The 15,223-nt window shown below is 57.8% G+C and overlaps 4 protein-coding genes across 4 annotated transcripts; 2 read left to right on the top strand and 2 right to left on the bottom strand.

The window, feature by feature from the left end:
• Positions 1-157: 157 nt before the first annotated feature.
• MFIFM68171_06211 (uncharacterized protein) lies at positions 158-3,538 on the bottom strand (the record flags this gene model as incomplete). Its single annotated transcript, XM_071061631.1, has 5 exons — positions 158-582; positions 670-1,616; positions 1,680-2,873; positions 3,262-3,357; positions 3,420-3,538. 5 exons carry the CDS (start codon positions 3,536-3,538, stop codon positions 158-160), a joined length of 2,781 nt encoding a protein of 926 aa, XP_070917732.1.
• Positions 3,539-8,482: 4,944 nt separating this feature from the next.
• On the top strand, positions 8,483-11,141 carry MFIFM68171_06212 (uncharacterized protein; the record flags this gene model as incomplete). The annotated part of the gene is made up of 7 exons (XM_071061632.1): positions 8,483-8,561; positions 8,614-8,688; positions 8,768-8,841; positions 8,898-9,387; positions 9,443-10,448; positions 10,504-10,571; positions 10,624-11,141. 7 exons carry the CDS (start codon positions 8,483-8,485, stop codon positions 11,139-11,141), a joined length of 2,310 nt encoding a protein of 769 aa, XP_070917733.1.
• Positions 11,142-11,312: 171 nt separating this feature from the next.
• Positions 11,313-12,487, bottom strand: MFIFM68171_06213 (uncharacterized protein; the record flags this gene model as incomplete). Its single annotated transcript, XM_071061633.1, has 2 exons — positions 11,313-12,127; positions 12,337-12,487. The coding sequence occupies 2 exons, from the start codon at positions 12,485-12,487 to the stop codon at positions 11,313-11,315; spliced, it is 966 nt and encodes a 321-aa protein (XP_070917734.1).
• Positions 12,488-13,173: 686 nt separating this feature from the next.
• On the top strand, positions 13,174-14,606 carry MFIFM68171_06214 (uncharacterized protein; the record flags this gene model as incomplete). Its single annotated transcript, XM_071061634.1, has 4 exons — positions 13,174-13,621; positions 13,682-13,851; positions 13,939-14,469; positions 14,541-14,606. The coding sequence occupies 4 exons, from the start codon at positions 13,174-13,176 to the stop codon at positions 14,604-14,606; spliced, it is 1,215 nt and encodes a 404-aa protein (XP_070917735.1).
• Between the last annotated feature and the right edge of the window lie 617 nt (positions 14,607-15,223).

Genomic DNA, 15,223 nt, shown 5'->3' on the forward strand with positions numbered 1-15,223 from the left:
TGCTGCCCCATACCATTTGCACAGACGCCGGCTCGCCTGGACTGGGTATCACAGACATAATCTGTCTCTGGGTAGTTCGGTGGCCGAGAGCACCATCGGCTAGCGGCCTCCTGCCACTTATTCATTAATTTAATTACTCCAACGGCCCGGTGCTTCGCTAGCCAAGCCCCTGGTTCGGCACGATCCTGCCCAGCGGCGTGCGATCCCTCGGCTTCTCCATCATGTCGGCGTATCCCTCCAGCCCGGCAGCCATGATGCGCACAATCTCGAAGATGTGCGCGCCCTTGAACGTCTCGGCCCACAGCCGGATGACGGCGCAAGCGAGCTGTCTGAGTTTGGTGCTGTCGGTGGAGGCGGACATGTCCATCGATCGCGACGTCTGGTGGTGCGGGTGATGGCCGTGGCCCGAGCCCGCGGCCAGCGACGGGTCAATCGGGACGGCAAACTCGGTCTCGTCCAGCATACGACGCACCATCTCAAGAAGGTTCTTCTCCTCGACGGACGGGGGCGGCTCGGCCGGGCCGATTGCCGCCAGGGTGAGGAGCCACTTGGAGAGGAGGACCGCACATTCCAGATTGCACACTACGGGAGCAAAATTGTTAAACCGAGGGGCCAGAAACGGGAAAACAGTAATGGGAATATGGAGAAGAAGAAAAAAAAAATGCTTACAAGAATGCTGCATGCTCCACTCCAACGATTTGGTCTTGGCCACGTAATTCACTCCCATCTTGACGAGCATAGATAAGGCGTGAATGGCCTGGACCACGGCACGACAGAGTCGAGGACTCCGAACGAGCAGCGGGGCGTCGCTAAACGCAGACGCAATCAGGACGTGGTCCCGCGTCTCCAGGCTCCGGCTCGGGCTTAAGTCGGTATGTAACCTGATGTAGGCAAGCCTTAGCAGCGCCGTCGAGTTGAAGGCCACGGGGCCCTCCGAGAAGCCCTCCGCTGCGGCGCCTTGGGCCGCCAACTCATTGGCCCGCATCTGGCGATGTTGCTCGAAGCACATGCTCCACGCGCGGAGGGCGTGGTTAATGTCGTCCACGTCTTCCAACTTCAAACTCCTCTGTATCTCAAACGGCGAGAGGCTGGAAAAGGAGGTCTGCTTAAGTAGAAAGATGTGCTGAATCAACGCGTGGATCAGGACGTAACTACCCAGAGACGTAAGGGGAGACGGCGGCGCTTGCGAAGGGCGGTTAAGTAGCCTCGCAAAGGCCTCCTGAAGTGAGATTTCGATGTTTGGATACGATTGCCTGGCTTCCTGCCACTGCCAGGCATTTTCGGCCCTCCACAGCCGAGACGGGTTGGGCAGGTACAGATGTACTTCGGACGTCAGGAGCAACGGCGGGCTGTTATACGCGATGCTACAGAGGTTGAAAAAGCAGTACGCAACAAGTTTGGTTCGGGTGGCTGCCTCGAGTCGGACCCACGTCTCCCAATCGGTCGTCTGTTGGTTAGGCTCCGCTACCAGGCCTTCTTCCCGAACCAGGAGGGCGAGCAGGCTCTGCAAAGACAGGGCTTCGTGAAGGATCGCTTTCGCGCCCCAGAGGCCGACGGAAAAGAGAAGCAGGAGTGCCTGGATCGTCTCGAGTCGGGACTGCGGCGTATTTGGTGAGCTGTGTGCTACGTCAGTACTAAAGCCCTGATATCACCCAAATCGCATGGGATGGTGGTCTCACTAAGGCTCCCGATGAGTATCTTGGGTCATAGGACGGTCTTGGTGAACGGATGGGAACGAGTGTCGAAACCCCGAACTGGGAGAAGGGCGAGTGGAATGCGGACTATAGGCGGCCGGTGTAGGGAGTAGCCCATGTACCTCATGGCTGTGCCTGCGGCGTATCTGCTCGAGTGCCACGGCTTTTGTGGCGTACCAAAGCGCGTGGCCCCGGTTCGTTTCAAACCGGTATTGCGCACCGACTGCCAGTATCGCCAGCAAAAGCTCGGGCGAGAGATCGGTCGGCGACAGGGTAGGAAGGTGGAGGAACGGTAGATGCTCGTGGAAACCGCTAATATAGCCCTCGAGAAACCTATTTAGGGTGTGCCGGGAAGGGAACACAAAGTCATTAGGAAGGACTGAAGAGAACTCGTCAAGCCGGTTCTTAATGACTGTGTGGTCCATGGCCGATATCCGCCAGTTTGGTGCTCGTATTCCGTCTTCGTGCATTCTCGCTCCTCCGTCTGATGGATCCCGAAGATCCGGCTGTAGGGACGGAAATCTGGACGGGAACGCCGAGGGAGGCTTTGATGGTCCACGACCTAGATCCGCCGCGCCAGGGCGAGACCACATGCCAAAGCCTTGTTCGCTCTCGAGCGACGGTGGCAAGAAATGGGATGATGTGCCGTAGTCGTCGAGGAAGAGGTTGTAGTCGTCATAGGCAGCAGAAGGAGGCTGGGCAGGGTAGCCAGCCGACATGACGGCTGGATCCTGGTCCCGGCCCCGATCCCCGTACGGCATGCCCTCATGGTACGTCTTGACAGGCGTCAGATCCGTTGGTTGTTGAGTGAGCCCTTGCATCATGGTTGGTTGCATGCTGTTCACCTTGCCGCCCGAAGCAAGATGGGTCGCGGCATCGGAGAGTAGGTCGAGGTTGCACGCGGGGGCCCGGGCTGCTAGGCGAGAGTCTGGAGGTAGCGACGAAACTACAGCCGGCTGCATGGCATCGGGCGGGTAGTGTGGCTGCGGCGGCGGCGGGCGCGGCTGCTGCTGATGCTGCTGCTGTTGCTGTTGTAAACCAAGCATCTCCGTGTCGACCTGACTTTCCACGGGGCCGGCGGGGACTCCCCCGGAGGAGGGTTTGCGCGGCTTGTTGCCATCCTTGTTGCCACTGCCTTCGTTGAGATGGACAAGCTTCTCGTGGCGGACGAGCAGATCACTGATGTCCATATAAGCATGCGTTCATACCAGCGAGGGAGAAGGATGTCTTGGATCTGGATGCGAGCTTCCAGGGAGAAACTAGACCGAGACAGACCGAAGCGGAGATCTGGAAGGTGGTAGAGGGGAAAGCTATAGAGCGGTGGAGCTTGGGGGTGGTAACCAGGGGGAGGAGAGGTGGGTGGGGGGGGGGGGGGGGGGTTGGTTTGTTGAGGAAGAGCTGGGAAAGCTTGGAAAGCTTGGGGGGACCGAGCACTGAGTCGCAGAAAAAGGAGGAGACAAAACAAGTAGGCGAGTCGGATGCAACGCCCACAACTAAGGGCCCGAACAACTGCGAGGGTAGGACAAAGCACACGGGGTGCGGCAGGAAACAAAACTCGAAAGCTCACCGTCGTCCAAACGTTTTCCCACATCGAGGCCAGCCACAAGCAAAGGGCTTTTCCTTTGTATGAGTCCTCTCGTGCCGCTGGACGTGCTCCACACGCCTAATATGAGAGTGCAATGTAAGTCAATATGCAGAGGAGGAGGGACCGATGGGCGGACTGACCTGAAGCGTTTGCTGCAGTACTTGCACGGCAGGGCCTTGGGCTTCTGCTGCCGGATTTCCCCGTTCTCGTCGGCAGTGCTGGACGGGGCAGGGCCCTCGATTGACTGGATCGGGAGCATGGCGTAACACGATGGTTTTCCCAGGGGGATTGGGGTATCGGAACGAAGCCACGCGCGCTGGAGAAGTGGGGGAAAGGGAAGGGAAAGGGGAAATGGGGGGAGGGGGACGGGGACGGGAAAGGGAGAACAGCGAGCGCAGCCAAATACTGTGCGCGTAGGATGAGAAAAGGGCCCAGAGAGCGTGCGGGTGCGTTGCGGGGTGCCGCCGACGAGAGCAGGTGGCCGAATCAAGAAGCAAAAAACCAATGCCCGTCTTGATATATTCAGCCCTGGGCTTGCCCTCGTCCGACTGACGGGATGCCGGTATGGCACCCCTGTTTTGCTGCCCGCTTAATACAAGGCACGCACACACACAACCATCCACGCAGGGCGCACCCTCGTCGTCTCCTCACACCTCCCTGGCGCCGCGCTCACAAGACAGGCCCCTATTTGTCTGTGCTCGATATTCCCCTGATCACTCGCTTCTCGTCCTAACCCCTCAGGTCCATACACCCCCTAAGCAGAAACGCTCCCGATGGGAGAGCGGGCTTTTTGAAGGCGCCGGCTTGCACACTGAGGCTTTGTTCTGCCCACCGCAGGCGTTTGAGAAAGCCAGAGATGGGCGGAGCGGTCGACGATCCCAAGGGACGGAGCAGGATGACTGACAATGACACAATCACCCCCTCGAGGTTCCGCAGACACATGCAGCGGTTGTGGGGGGGAAACAATCCCAGAAGGCGGGAGCGCAGTGGGCTGTGGGCTATGAGCTGCGGGCTGCGGGCCGTGGGTTGTGGGTTGCCAGGAGAGGGCGAGAAGAGAGGGCTCGCAGTGCTTGGCGTCTGCAGGTATTGCAGTGATTGTCGACTCGTCGGGATTGGGCAGAGGGCGGATGTGCAGGCGCCGCGTGAGGAGGAAGGGAGAAACGCGACCGATGAAGTAATATTGTCAAAAGAATAGCAGGGCCCGGGAAGAGGCGCGGGGAAAAGGGAGCGGAGTAGAAGGCAAATAATTTACAAGAGGGTGTGGTTCAGGAACAGACTGCCCAGTACCGTAATGTACGGGTAGTGAACAAGCGAGCCAGGCGCCAAATGGAGGGTGGTGCGGGTTGCAGAAGGCGGAGGCGGGGAAGGGGTTCACTCGGTAGTCGGAAGAAACGAGGGGTGCGAAAAGAGGAGAAGCGGGGAGACGCCGCGACAAGCTTCCTCTTTCCGGCAAGGCTACTGCTGCAGACAAACATGTATGTGTACTGTACTGTGCATACGTGCAAATTCACCAGTAATTACACCGGGGGTCATGTCTCTGACATACAATACATACCGTGTTCGAGGGTGCAGCAGCGAAAGTTCCTTTTCCTTGGATTCGGGATGCGCACCCAAAGCCCAACTAAGGTGTGGCTGGAAGATGATCGGCATTGCCGTGCCCGCAGACTCATTGATTGATTGATGACGGCACAATTCTCAACGAGGTGATGCCCTGGAAAAGGCTGCTCCTGGTGGTCCCTGCTCCTTGTTTCGTTCCCCATCCGAGCAAAGCTCAATTTCTGATCTCCGCATTGGAGGCAGGAATGTGGGGGTGGGGACTCTGTGGGTAGCAATTCCGGCCGCCCTTGTTGGTTGCGCTGGTTGGGGTTGGGAACCTCAAGGAAAGAAAAGAACGAAAAACAAAAATAATAGCTCAGGTAAAAGGAAAAAGAACAGAACAGAACAGAACAGAACAGAAAAGAGAAAAAGAACCACTTTACAACGGCCCAAGTCCGTTTCCCACCTCTGACCAGAAGACTCCAGGCAACCAACCAACCCCGTGATGGGTTAAATTGCCGACAGCGTTCCCTTCCTCTCTCATGTGTTGCATCCACAGCAGGCTTGAATTCAGCAGTGGCCTGCTGGACGGATGGGCCTGCACCGCCTAAACTGGCTCTCAGACCTCCGCTTTCCTGACGTCTCGACAGGTGCTTGCCGCCGTGGATCAGATACGTCAGTGTAGCACGACCGTCGAGTGACGGGACTCGTCCGTCCCGCGGCCCGTCCTTCTCGGAGTAGAAACGGTCGGGCTGCATCTCGAACCAAGCTCCTAAATCGACTGCGAGCTGCTCGCCATGGGGAGACGCCCCCGCCTGGACGGTACGGGTACCGTGCTCGGGGAGAAGAGCCGAGCCTGGGTGTTACACTAGGAAGCGGGGTGAGCTTTCAACATCGCATGCCACGGAGCCGAGGGAGCGTGTAACCCCCGGTCGAAATCATGAACGGCGGGCGACGCACGAGCAGTTCGTGGATGAAGGGAACGAAACCCTATATTGGCACAGTCGCTTGTCGATGGGTCCTACGTTGGAAATGAGAAGGGAGATGCCATCATATGACATGTGCATTCGGCCGGTTGTCCGCATTGCACCGCGTGCGCATTGTTGTGCTCTCGGGGGAGGCAGAGCGCGCAGCTGTGGAGGTGTGGAGGCTCGGCGGTTTGGAGATCTGGGGAAGATGGCACCCTTGTCCAGGGGCCTCCGCAAAGCCCTCAAATGCGGAGAGCGGGGAGCTGCACGGCTCATCTGGGGAAATCCAAGCGACGGAGCGTCCGCTACCGCCCGCTCCTCTCGTCTTGGTTTATTGCTCTCACACCGCCGGGTTCTTGGGACGATGCGCTGCTTATCCATTTGCGTCGACCGCCCAACGATGGACTCTTCCGGCCTCCTGGGAATGCGTTCGCCAAGCTGCCGACGCTCCGGAACGCAACATCTCAACACCGGTCTAGAAGCAACACCCGACTGAGTTACCACCCGTCGGGCGGGCCCCTTACTACGTAGTGGAAAAAGCCTTGGTCGTCGCCAAGAACATCCCCGAGCACGCGCCCTCCGACGCCGATGTTTCGGGCGCGACATCTCTTGTCGGCAATGATTGAGCCTACTGCCGCACTCAATATGGCCTCTTCTTGCTCTAAATAGGCAAAATTGAACAGGTCTGAGGTCAACACCTGTGCGGCCACCCGCCTGCGTCCATGAGCAGATTCGCGATGACCTCCTCCCCACCCGTGCTGTGGGGGGGATCGACAAGATTGGAAGAGAGCCGAGTTATAACGCTGTAGAGCCTTCATACGCGCAACAATCCGCACTAGGCACGGCCGAGATGGGCTACCATGTACACCCACACTCCCGACATCCGGTCTTTTGGGATAGGCTCCGACTTGCATTCGCCTCTGAGCTCTCAATAACTACCGCTGTCCAACATCTAAGCGCATTAGCCGCCCGGTTGTCCCGGCCAAGGTTTTGTCTCATGGCAATTAAGTCGGCGCGGGATGAGGTTTCGACGGGCTGTCACGCGACGGACCGAATCTAAGGCCTCACTGTCGAGGGTGTACTATCGGCTCGCTCTTGCAACCACACAATACCTCCAGTTCCCGCGGCCAGCAAGACCCGCTCGCCAACCCACCAGCCAACCCGCCAAAAGGCGACGCATCCTGGAAAGAATGTCTCGAACGCCCATGCCACGGAATCAACATCAATGGCCGCCGTGGTAAGTTGGATAGCGCGCGGCGAGAGACGGAGAGGGGAGCGTCGCTGTCTTAAAAAGGGTTGCCCCCCTCGGTTTATAATACCGCAGGTCTAGATGCAGTGTGGCAACCTGATGTGCTCAAAGTTATCACGACAATTACCATGACCCGTCCCAGGGGTCACGGGCTGGATCAGGTGCATCAAACCCGACTCCGTACTACACGGGCGACAGCAACAACTCCTCCCCCCGAGCCCCCCTCGTCCCATGGAGGTGACGTCGCACAGGGCCGTACGTGCCATCCGGGCTTCAGTACCCAGCGGGTGCCGCTCGCAACTGCTTGCTAAGTCTCTGGTTGTGGTGGTGTGCCATCGTTCAGCCCAACCTTACCTACCTTACTAAGTAGGTAAAGTCTCTTAAGAGATGTAGCTGTGGACATCTCAGACATCAAATGTAACAATTACCGATGGCCCCCCTGGAAGCGGGCGCTCTCGTCGGCGATTCGTAGATGCAACTGGTCACCGGGTAGCATCCGGCCTTATTTTTTTCGTTCAGTGAGAGTTAAACTGGAGTGCGGGACTCGGCCGGACGGGCGAATCAGATGCCACCGCGGGGTTCAGGGGCTTCACTGACCCCTTCATCTAGGTGAATCCTCCCGTCACGCCCCTTTCAACTCGCCTGTTCCCGCCTCTTGTTTCGTGGAGAGAGTCTTTCGACTTGGCACACTCCAGTCACAGGACGCTGCCGGCGCGCTCACCTGCTCGTTGTGGTCAGCAACTGCCAAGTCCTCGGGTGAGACATGTTCAGGTGGGCAATAGCTGCCATTCCTCATTCAATAGAGGCTTCTTCTCCGTAGTAACCGTCCTGTCCGAGCCGGGACATTCCTGCCGGGATGAACCACGGGCCGGAGCATCCCCATGGGAATGTCGGCTGTCACTCTTCTCCCTTGCTGGATGCCAGCCAGCCATGCCGCCAAGCGACTGGAATCTAGAACCACCACCTCAGTCGGCGCTGATGTTTGTTTCCGGGGCCTTGAGCCGCGGATGGGGCCTCGCACAATCGGCCCTTTGGTGGCCCTGATCTGGATGGCACGAGCAACCATCTTGGTGTGCCCGTCGTCTCCATGGTTACATGCACCACCAAGCAGGCATGCTCGCCATCACTTGAGCCACTCACGTTGAGTCGGGTTGTCGTAGGGTCCACGGCTCAACGTCCACCGGGCTCACAGACTCGGGGCGTGGTGGCACACCGCGTCAGGGTGAGTAGCCTGTGTTTCGTTGCCTATTTCCCCGGGAAACGCGCACGTGTTGATGTTTCACGGGTAACGTCTCTCCTGTCTTATGTTGTAGTTAAGTATATAACCCCAGCAGTGACCCTGCGGGGAAAGTAGCGGGATACCTCACGCCGTTTTCCCCCAGACTGGGACAGCTTCAGTTTATTCGTCTCGTGCTTCGCTGAAGTGGCTGTGCGGTTGTAAGAAACTGCCATGCGTTTTGCCTCGGTGTTGCTGGCTGTTGCCAGCATCGTGTCGACCGTAAAGGGGCACTGGCTTGGGGACATACCTCGTGAGAACGGCAGTTCTAGAAAGCTGGTGTGGCAATGCTAATTGTTCGGCAGATCGAGGGTTCGCACCCTTCGCTGGATCGGCGAATTATCCTGTGTTCCGCAACGTCAAGGACTACGGGGCAAGGGGTAGGTTATCCTAGAAAGGCCTGCTAGACAGCGTCTGGCTGCTACGGCAATGGAGGACATGCAGTTGACATAACAATAGGTGATGGCGTTACGGACGATACGGCGGCTATCAATGCTGCCATCAACGCCGGGAACCCCTGTAATAGGGGCTGTGTAAGTCGACCTTGGGGCCGAGGGACCTGAGTGCAGAGTTCTCATGATATCTCAAGGCATCGACCACCATGACTCCGGCCGTCGTCTACTTCCCCGCTGGCACATACCTGATCTCCTCGTCGATCCTACCCGCGTACTTCACTCAGCTCATTGGCGATGCCGCATCGCCACCGACGCTCAAGGCGACTCCAAATTTTGCCGGCTTTGGCCTCATCGACGGAAACCCATACTATACCGAGGTGCTCAACTGGAAGTCTGTCAATGTCTTCTTCCGCCAAGTGCGCAACTTTGTCATCGACACCACTGCCATTCCCCCGGGGACCGCCGCCACGGGAATGCACTGGCCTACGTCCCAAGCCACCAGTCTCCAGAACATTGTGTTCAACATGCCGGCGACGCCCGACGTCGTCCATGTCGGCTTGTTCATTGAAGAGGGCAGTGGAGGGCTCCTGGTCGATCTCACCTTCAACGGTGGCGCTTCAGGCGCGAGCATGGGGAATCAGCAGTATACCATGAGGAACTTGAGGTTTAACAACTGCAAGACTGGTGAGTTTGTGAGCCGGTCCCTTTCTGCGCACTGCGTGATATTGACAACAGGAAGCCATCATTCAAATTTGGAACTGGGGCTGGACCTACCACGGATTGTCGATCAACAACTGCCAGGTGGGCATCGACATCTCTGCCGGCGGCGCAGAGAACAAGCTCAACGTGGGCTCTGTAACCTTATTTGACAGCACCTTCACCAATGTGCCCGTTGCTATTCTCACGGCTTGGAACACGGGCACTAACCCTGACACGGCCGGCAGCCTGGTGATGGAGAACATCGCGCTCAACAACGTGCCTGTGGCAGTCCGGGGCCCCGGCGGCAGCACAATGCTTGCTGGAACGGCTGGGTCGATGACCATCCAGGCATGGGCCAACGGCCACAGCTACACGCCTTCGGGCCCTCGCGAATTTGCCGGTCCGATAACCCCTAATACTCGCCCGGCATCTCTGCTCGCTAGTGGCGGTCGGTACTACACGAGGTCCAAGCCGCAGTACGAAAACCTCCCGGCTTCGGCATTCATCTCGGTCCGCGAGGCTGGCGCAAGGGGCGATGCCTCCACCGACGACACGGCCGCGCTGCAAGGAGCCATCGACCGCGCCGTCGCAGAAGGCAAGATCCTGTTCCTCGACTACGGGCTGTACCGGGTCACGCGCACCATCCGAATCCCCCCCGGTGCGAAGATCGTGGGCGAGTCGTTCCCCGTCATCCTATCGGCGGGCGCCTTCTTCAACGACGTCAACAACCCCAAGCCCGTGGTCCAAGTCGGCAGCACGTCGGGTCAGCCCGGGCAGGTCGAGCTGACCGATTTCATCGTGTCCACGCAGGGGGTGCAGGCGGGCGCAATCTGCATCGAATGGAACCTTGCCAGTGTCGGTACGCCGAGCGGCATGTGGGATGTCCATGTACGCATTGGCGGCTTCACGGGCACGCAGCAGCAAATCGCACAATGCCTCAAGAAGCCAGGCAACCCGACGGTTGACCCGAACTGCATTGTTGCGTTCATGGCGATGCATGTGACTCGTGGAGCGAGCGGGCTGTACATGGAGAACGTGTGGTTGTGGTATGTCTGCAACAAGAACAAAACGGTAGAGGGACCGAGCTGACGTGAACAACAGGACTGCCGACCATGATATTGATGAGCAGCTCAACACGCAGATTACTATCTATAGTGGACGCGGAATCTGTAAGTGGACTCTTCCCTATTTCAACACCCGGCCGGTACTGATTATCTGTAGACATCGAGTCCGAGACGGGCCCTTTTTGGCTCTGGGGCACTGGCTCCGAGCACCACGTCCTTTATCAGTACCAGCTGGCCAACACGAAGAACGTCTTCATGGGCCAGATCCAGACCGAGACGCCGTATTTCCAGCCAGTGCCGAACGGGCTCGTCCCGTTTAATCCCGTCGCCGCGCTCAACGACCCGGATTTCAGGGCTTCGTGCGCCGGCGTGCAGGGCAACTGCGCGGCTGCATGGGGTCTCCGTGTCATCAACTCCCGCGACGTGCTCGTGTACGGCGCCGGGCTCTACTCATTCTTCGACAACTACAGCACGGCGTGCTCGACGTTTGCGGCGGGACAGACGTGCCAGCAGCGGATAACTTCGGTCGAGGGCCCAGCGGTTAATGTGAATATCTATAACCTCAACACGATCGGCACGAGGGAGATGATCAATCGGGATGGGGCGTTGGTAGCGTGGTTCGCGGATAACGTGAACACCTTTGCGTCGAACGTGGCGGTGTACAAGAGCAACTAATGGAGAAATGGGCAGTGGATGACGGCGTGGATCACGGATGATATCGTGGGTACCTTTGCGTCAAACGGACCGGTATACGAAGAGTTGGTTGATGGGTAGAGAGGGGGCCTGTACATAGGCAAGCTTTTAGGGAGGATACAGCAAGCGTACATATATTTCCGCATCAGACAGTCATCCATCCAACGAATACCCGATATCCTTCCCTTGATTCTCCCTCCCAAGCGCCACCAGCCGTCTCCTCATCCCCTCAGCCGTCTCCCTCTCCGGTCCGTCCCCCAACCCCGAGAAGTCACACCGATCCACCCACTCTCCGACTCCATGCTGCAACACATTCCTCGCCCGCTGCCGACTTCCCTTGACATGCCCCACCGAGCCATGCAGCGTCATCCTCTCCTTTCCGGCCTCATACACGCCGCGATGGAGGATATTATTGTCATAAAACACCACATCCCCGGGGCGCAGTTTCACTCTCACCATGCCAGGCAGCTGGTCCTCGTACGGATCCGCCGCCCTCTCCACCGCCGTCCTCACCCGCCTGTGGCTCCCGGGGACGACGATCAAGCTGTCGTCCTCAAACAGCGGCAGATTCCACTGCGTATGCAGAAACACCTTGTCGCCGCCACCGCCGTCATCATCGTCGCGCCGCACACCCAGCCGCTCGGCCTCCTCGTCGGGGGTCGCCGACGACGGGATGTCGTCGCGGTGCCAGCGCAGCGCGAACCCCCGCGCCCCGTCCGGCCGCACCAGCATGTTGAGCAGCTCCATCACCAGCGCCTCGTCCCCTTCCCTCCCCGCCGGCAGGCCCAGCAGCTCCTTGGCCACGCCCAGCAGCGGCGGCGCAAAGTAGGCGCGCGCGAACGCGTCGCGGTCCGACTGCGGCACGGGCAGCGAGGGGTGCAGCAGGTGCTGCACGCCCCAGATGCCCGTCTGCGCGGGGACGAGGCTGGCGTCCCAGGGCGGGAATTGTTTGCCGACTGTGCGGATGTCTTGGGTTGGTGGGGGAAGGTTAGTTGGGTGGGTTGGTTCTTTTTTGCCATTGTGCTTCTTCAGTTTGGGGAGTAGTGGTGGTAGTGGTGGTGATGGTGGTGGTGGTCGTCCTGGGAGGGGAATCACAAGAGGCATCATTCCAACCCCCCTGGTTCCCCCCTCCCCGGACGGCGGGTGACGGGGTCGAACGGTTACGGGTTGCACATACGTGGCCAGGCGCCGGTGCGGGCAATCTCAGTCAAGCGGGAGGCGGCGTCACGCAGCGTGGATAAGTCTTGGGCGGAAAGGATGGAAGGGATTATGACATAGCCGTCGCGACGGAGGGAGGTGAGGTGCGGGTGGGCGTCGGTGTCTGTCATTGTGGCTTGGATGGAGCGAATGACAGAGAAGGTGTTTTCTCGACTGAGCGTTTAACGGGATTATTAGGGGCTGGGTGTGGAGTGTAAGCTGTGGTGGTTACGTGCTCATGGCATTTGATCATGGGGGATGGACAATGGATTATCGATGGAGGGGAGTTGGAGTCGAAGAGGGGCACTCGGATGGCACTGTGGGGTAGCACTGGCGCAGATGCTCCCATGCGGAGACTGCCCCGAACCTGTGGGGAAGGTCATGCTGATTCTGGGGTAGAAGAGGACTTTGAGCTTAGATACAACGTTACTTTTGCAACTGAGAGGAGAATACGGTTAACTAAACTGGGGCATATCGGTGCTTCTCTCTCTTGCAGAGGGGTCTTAAGACTCGAGTGACACCAAGCTCTATCAATAATTTGTTCTTCCCAATAACAAACAGAGCAAAATAAGGCGGAGATAGACCAGGTTGTCAAGCAATCAGCCCCTTGAGCAGGGTTAAGATGACATAATCCTCTCCCATTCGTCGGAAAGATGTGCACGTGCTTTCGCGACACGGGAGACGCCAACTTTGTTGGAACGCATCGTCGCGTCATCAGCTGGTGGAACAAAGCTCAATCCGCCTCCGGGTGATTTTGACTCCCAACACATCTATCGCTCTCATTAAACCAAAGTGACACCTGTACATAACCATCGTTATGCCTGCCCGCAAGCGTAAATCCGCGCCTGTTGTAGAAGAGGCGCCATCAACTCCCGACGCCCCTGCCTCCCGCCGACGATCACTGCGCGTCAGTTCATCCGGCCAAAAGAGCAAGTACTTTGAAGCAGATTCAGACTCAGATGCTACCGAAGATGGGCGTGCGTCCGTAAAGGTCCGTGGCCGGGGTAAACCGGGCAAAAAGGCTAGAGTCAAGGAGCCAGAACCAGATGAAGACCTCTATGAAGATGAGGTGCCGGAGTCGGAGAAGGACGCCGCTGAGAGCGAAGAGGAATTCGACGAAGATGCCCCGCCAAAAGTGACCTTCATCCCGCTGCCCAAGATGCGCGATACCGGGGGAGTTGATTACGCCGACGACAGGCTGCACAAGAACACTCTCGCCTTCCTCAAAGACCTCAAGGCCAACAACAAACGGTCATGGCTAAAGGGTAACCTCTTCGCCCTCACCTCCGAGAAGATAGTCAACCACACACTAACCCAACCGGTAGCCCACGACGCCGAATACCGCCGTGCCCTCAAAGACTGGGAGTCGTACGTCACAACCCTCACCGACAAGATCATCGCCGTCGACCCGACCATTCCCGAACTCCCCTTCAAGGATGTCAATTTCCGCATCTACCGCGACATCCGCTTCAGCAATGATCCCACGCCCTACAAGGTACGTCTTTTTTTTTTTTTTTTTTTTTTTTTTTTTCAATAAACCATCCCAGTCAAACTAAATCGTACAAATACTTACCCCAAAAAGCCTCACTTCTCCGCCGCCTTCTCCCGGACAGGCCGCAAAGGCCCCTACGCATGCTACTACGTCCACCTCGAGCCCGGCGGGAACAGCTTCGTCGGCGGGGGGATCTGGCACCCCGACAGCGGGGCGCTGGCCAAGCTGCGCGCGAGTATCGACGAGCAACCCCGGCGCTGGAGGCGCGTCCTGTGCGAGCCGAATTTCCGGGATACCTTTCTTGCCAGCCGCGTCTCCAAGACTGCTGCCGCCGCCACCAAAAAGACGGGCAAGAAGGGTAAGAAGAAGAAGGCGGAAGGAGGAGGGGAGACGGGCGAGGATGAGGATGAGGAGGCGGCGGTGCTCAAAGCGTTCGCCGAGGCGAACAAGGAAGGGGCGTTGAAGACGCGGCCGAAGGGGTTTATACCGGAGCATCGGGACCTGGAACTGTTGAAGCTGCGGAATTTCACGGTGGGGAAGAAGGTTGGGGACGATGTGTTTACCGCGCTGGAGGGGGGACAGGAGGAGGTGGTGGGGATTGTGAGGGCCATGGTTGGGTTTGTGAGTGTTTCTACCGTCCGTCTGATATGGCATGGTTTCTTGCGGTTTTGCTGACTCGGATTTTTTTGCAGATAACGCACCTGAACCGTATCGTCATGCCGGACCCGGGGGATGATTCCGAGTCGGATGAGGAGTGAATACCTGGCAATAACGACATGCCGCTTGGAAAGGATCTTAATTTGGATATGAGTTTCTCGAGTTTTTGGATTGTTTGTAAGACGCGGTTTGTTATAGTGTCAACTTGGATGCCCAGCCATAAAAGCCGAACCCAGCATGTTGATGATGGAACTTGATGCTTCCTTATTGAGACATTCACTTACCACTGATATTTCATTTTCCCCGCTACCTCTGTAGCTACGTCATATATATCCCTGCGAGGCATCCTGTCAGATATGTGACTAGGGTGCGAGAAATAGGTTAGTGACCCTACACGGGAAATACGGCGATGGATATTATTGAGGATGCTAGTGCAACATGTTCGGCAGCAACACGTAGGCAAGACACCTAGCTCTAGAAAAACCACTTCATTATTACGGTGGGTATCGAGTATGGGATATCTGAAAGCCAGCCACGCTCCATCAAAACACAAAGCAACATTTGGTATCGTCGGTATCATTCCCATATCCGCGGCGCAATAAACGTCCATCAAAAGGGACATGCCGGCAGCCGCTTTCGACAGTGCCTCCCTTATAGGTCATCGGCTGATTTATACTGCCGTGTTATCGCATTATTGGGACATTAGTCGCTGTAGCAG

Source organism: Madurella fahalii (assembly GCF_045866475.1).
Source record: "Madurella fahalii IFM 68171 DNA, scaffold_3, whole genome shotgun sequence".
In the NCBI taxonomy this organism is placed as follows: domain Eukaryota; kingdom Fungi; phylum Ascomycota; class Sordariomycetes; order Sordariales; genus Madurella; species Madurella fahalii.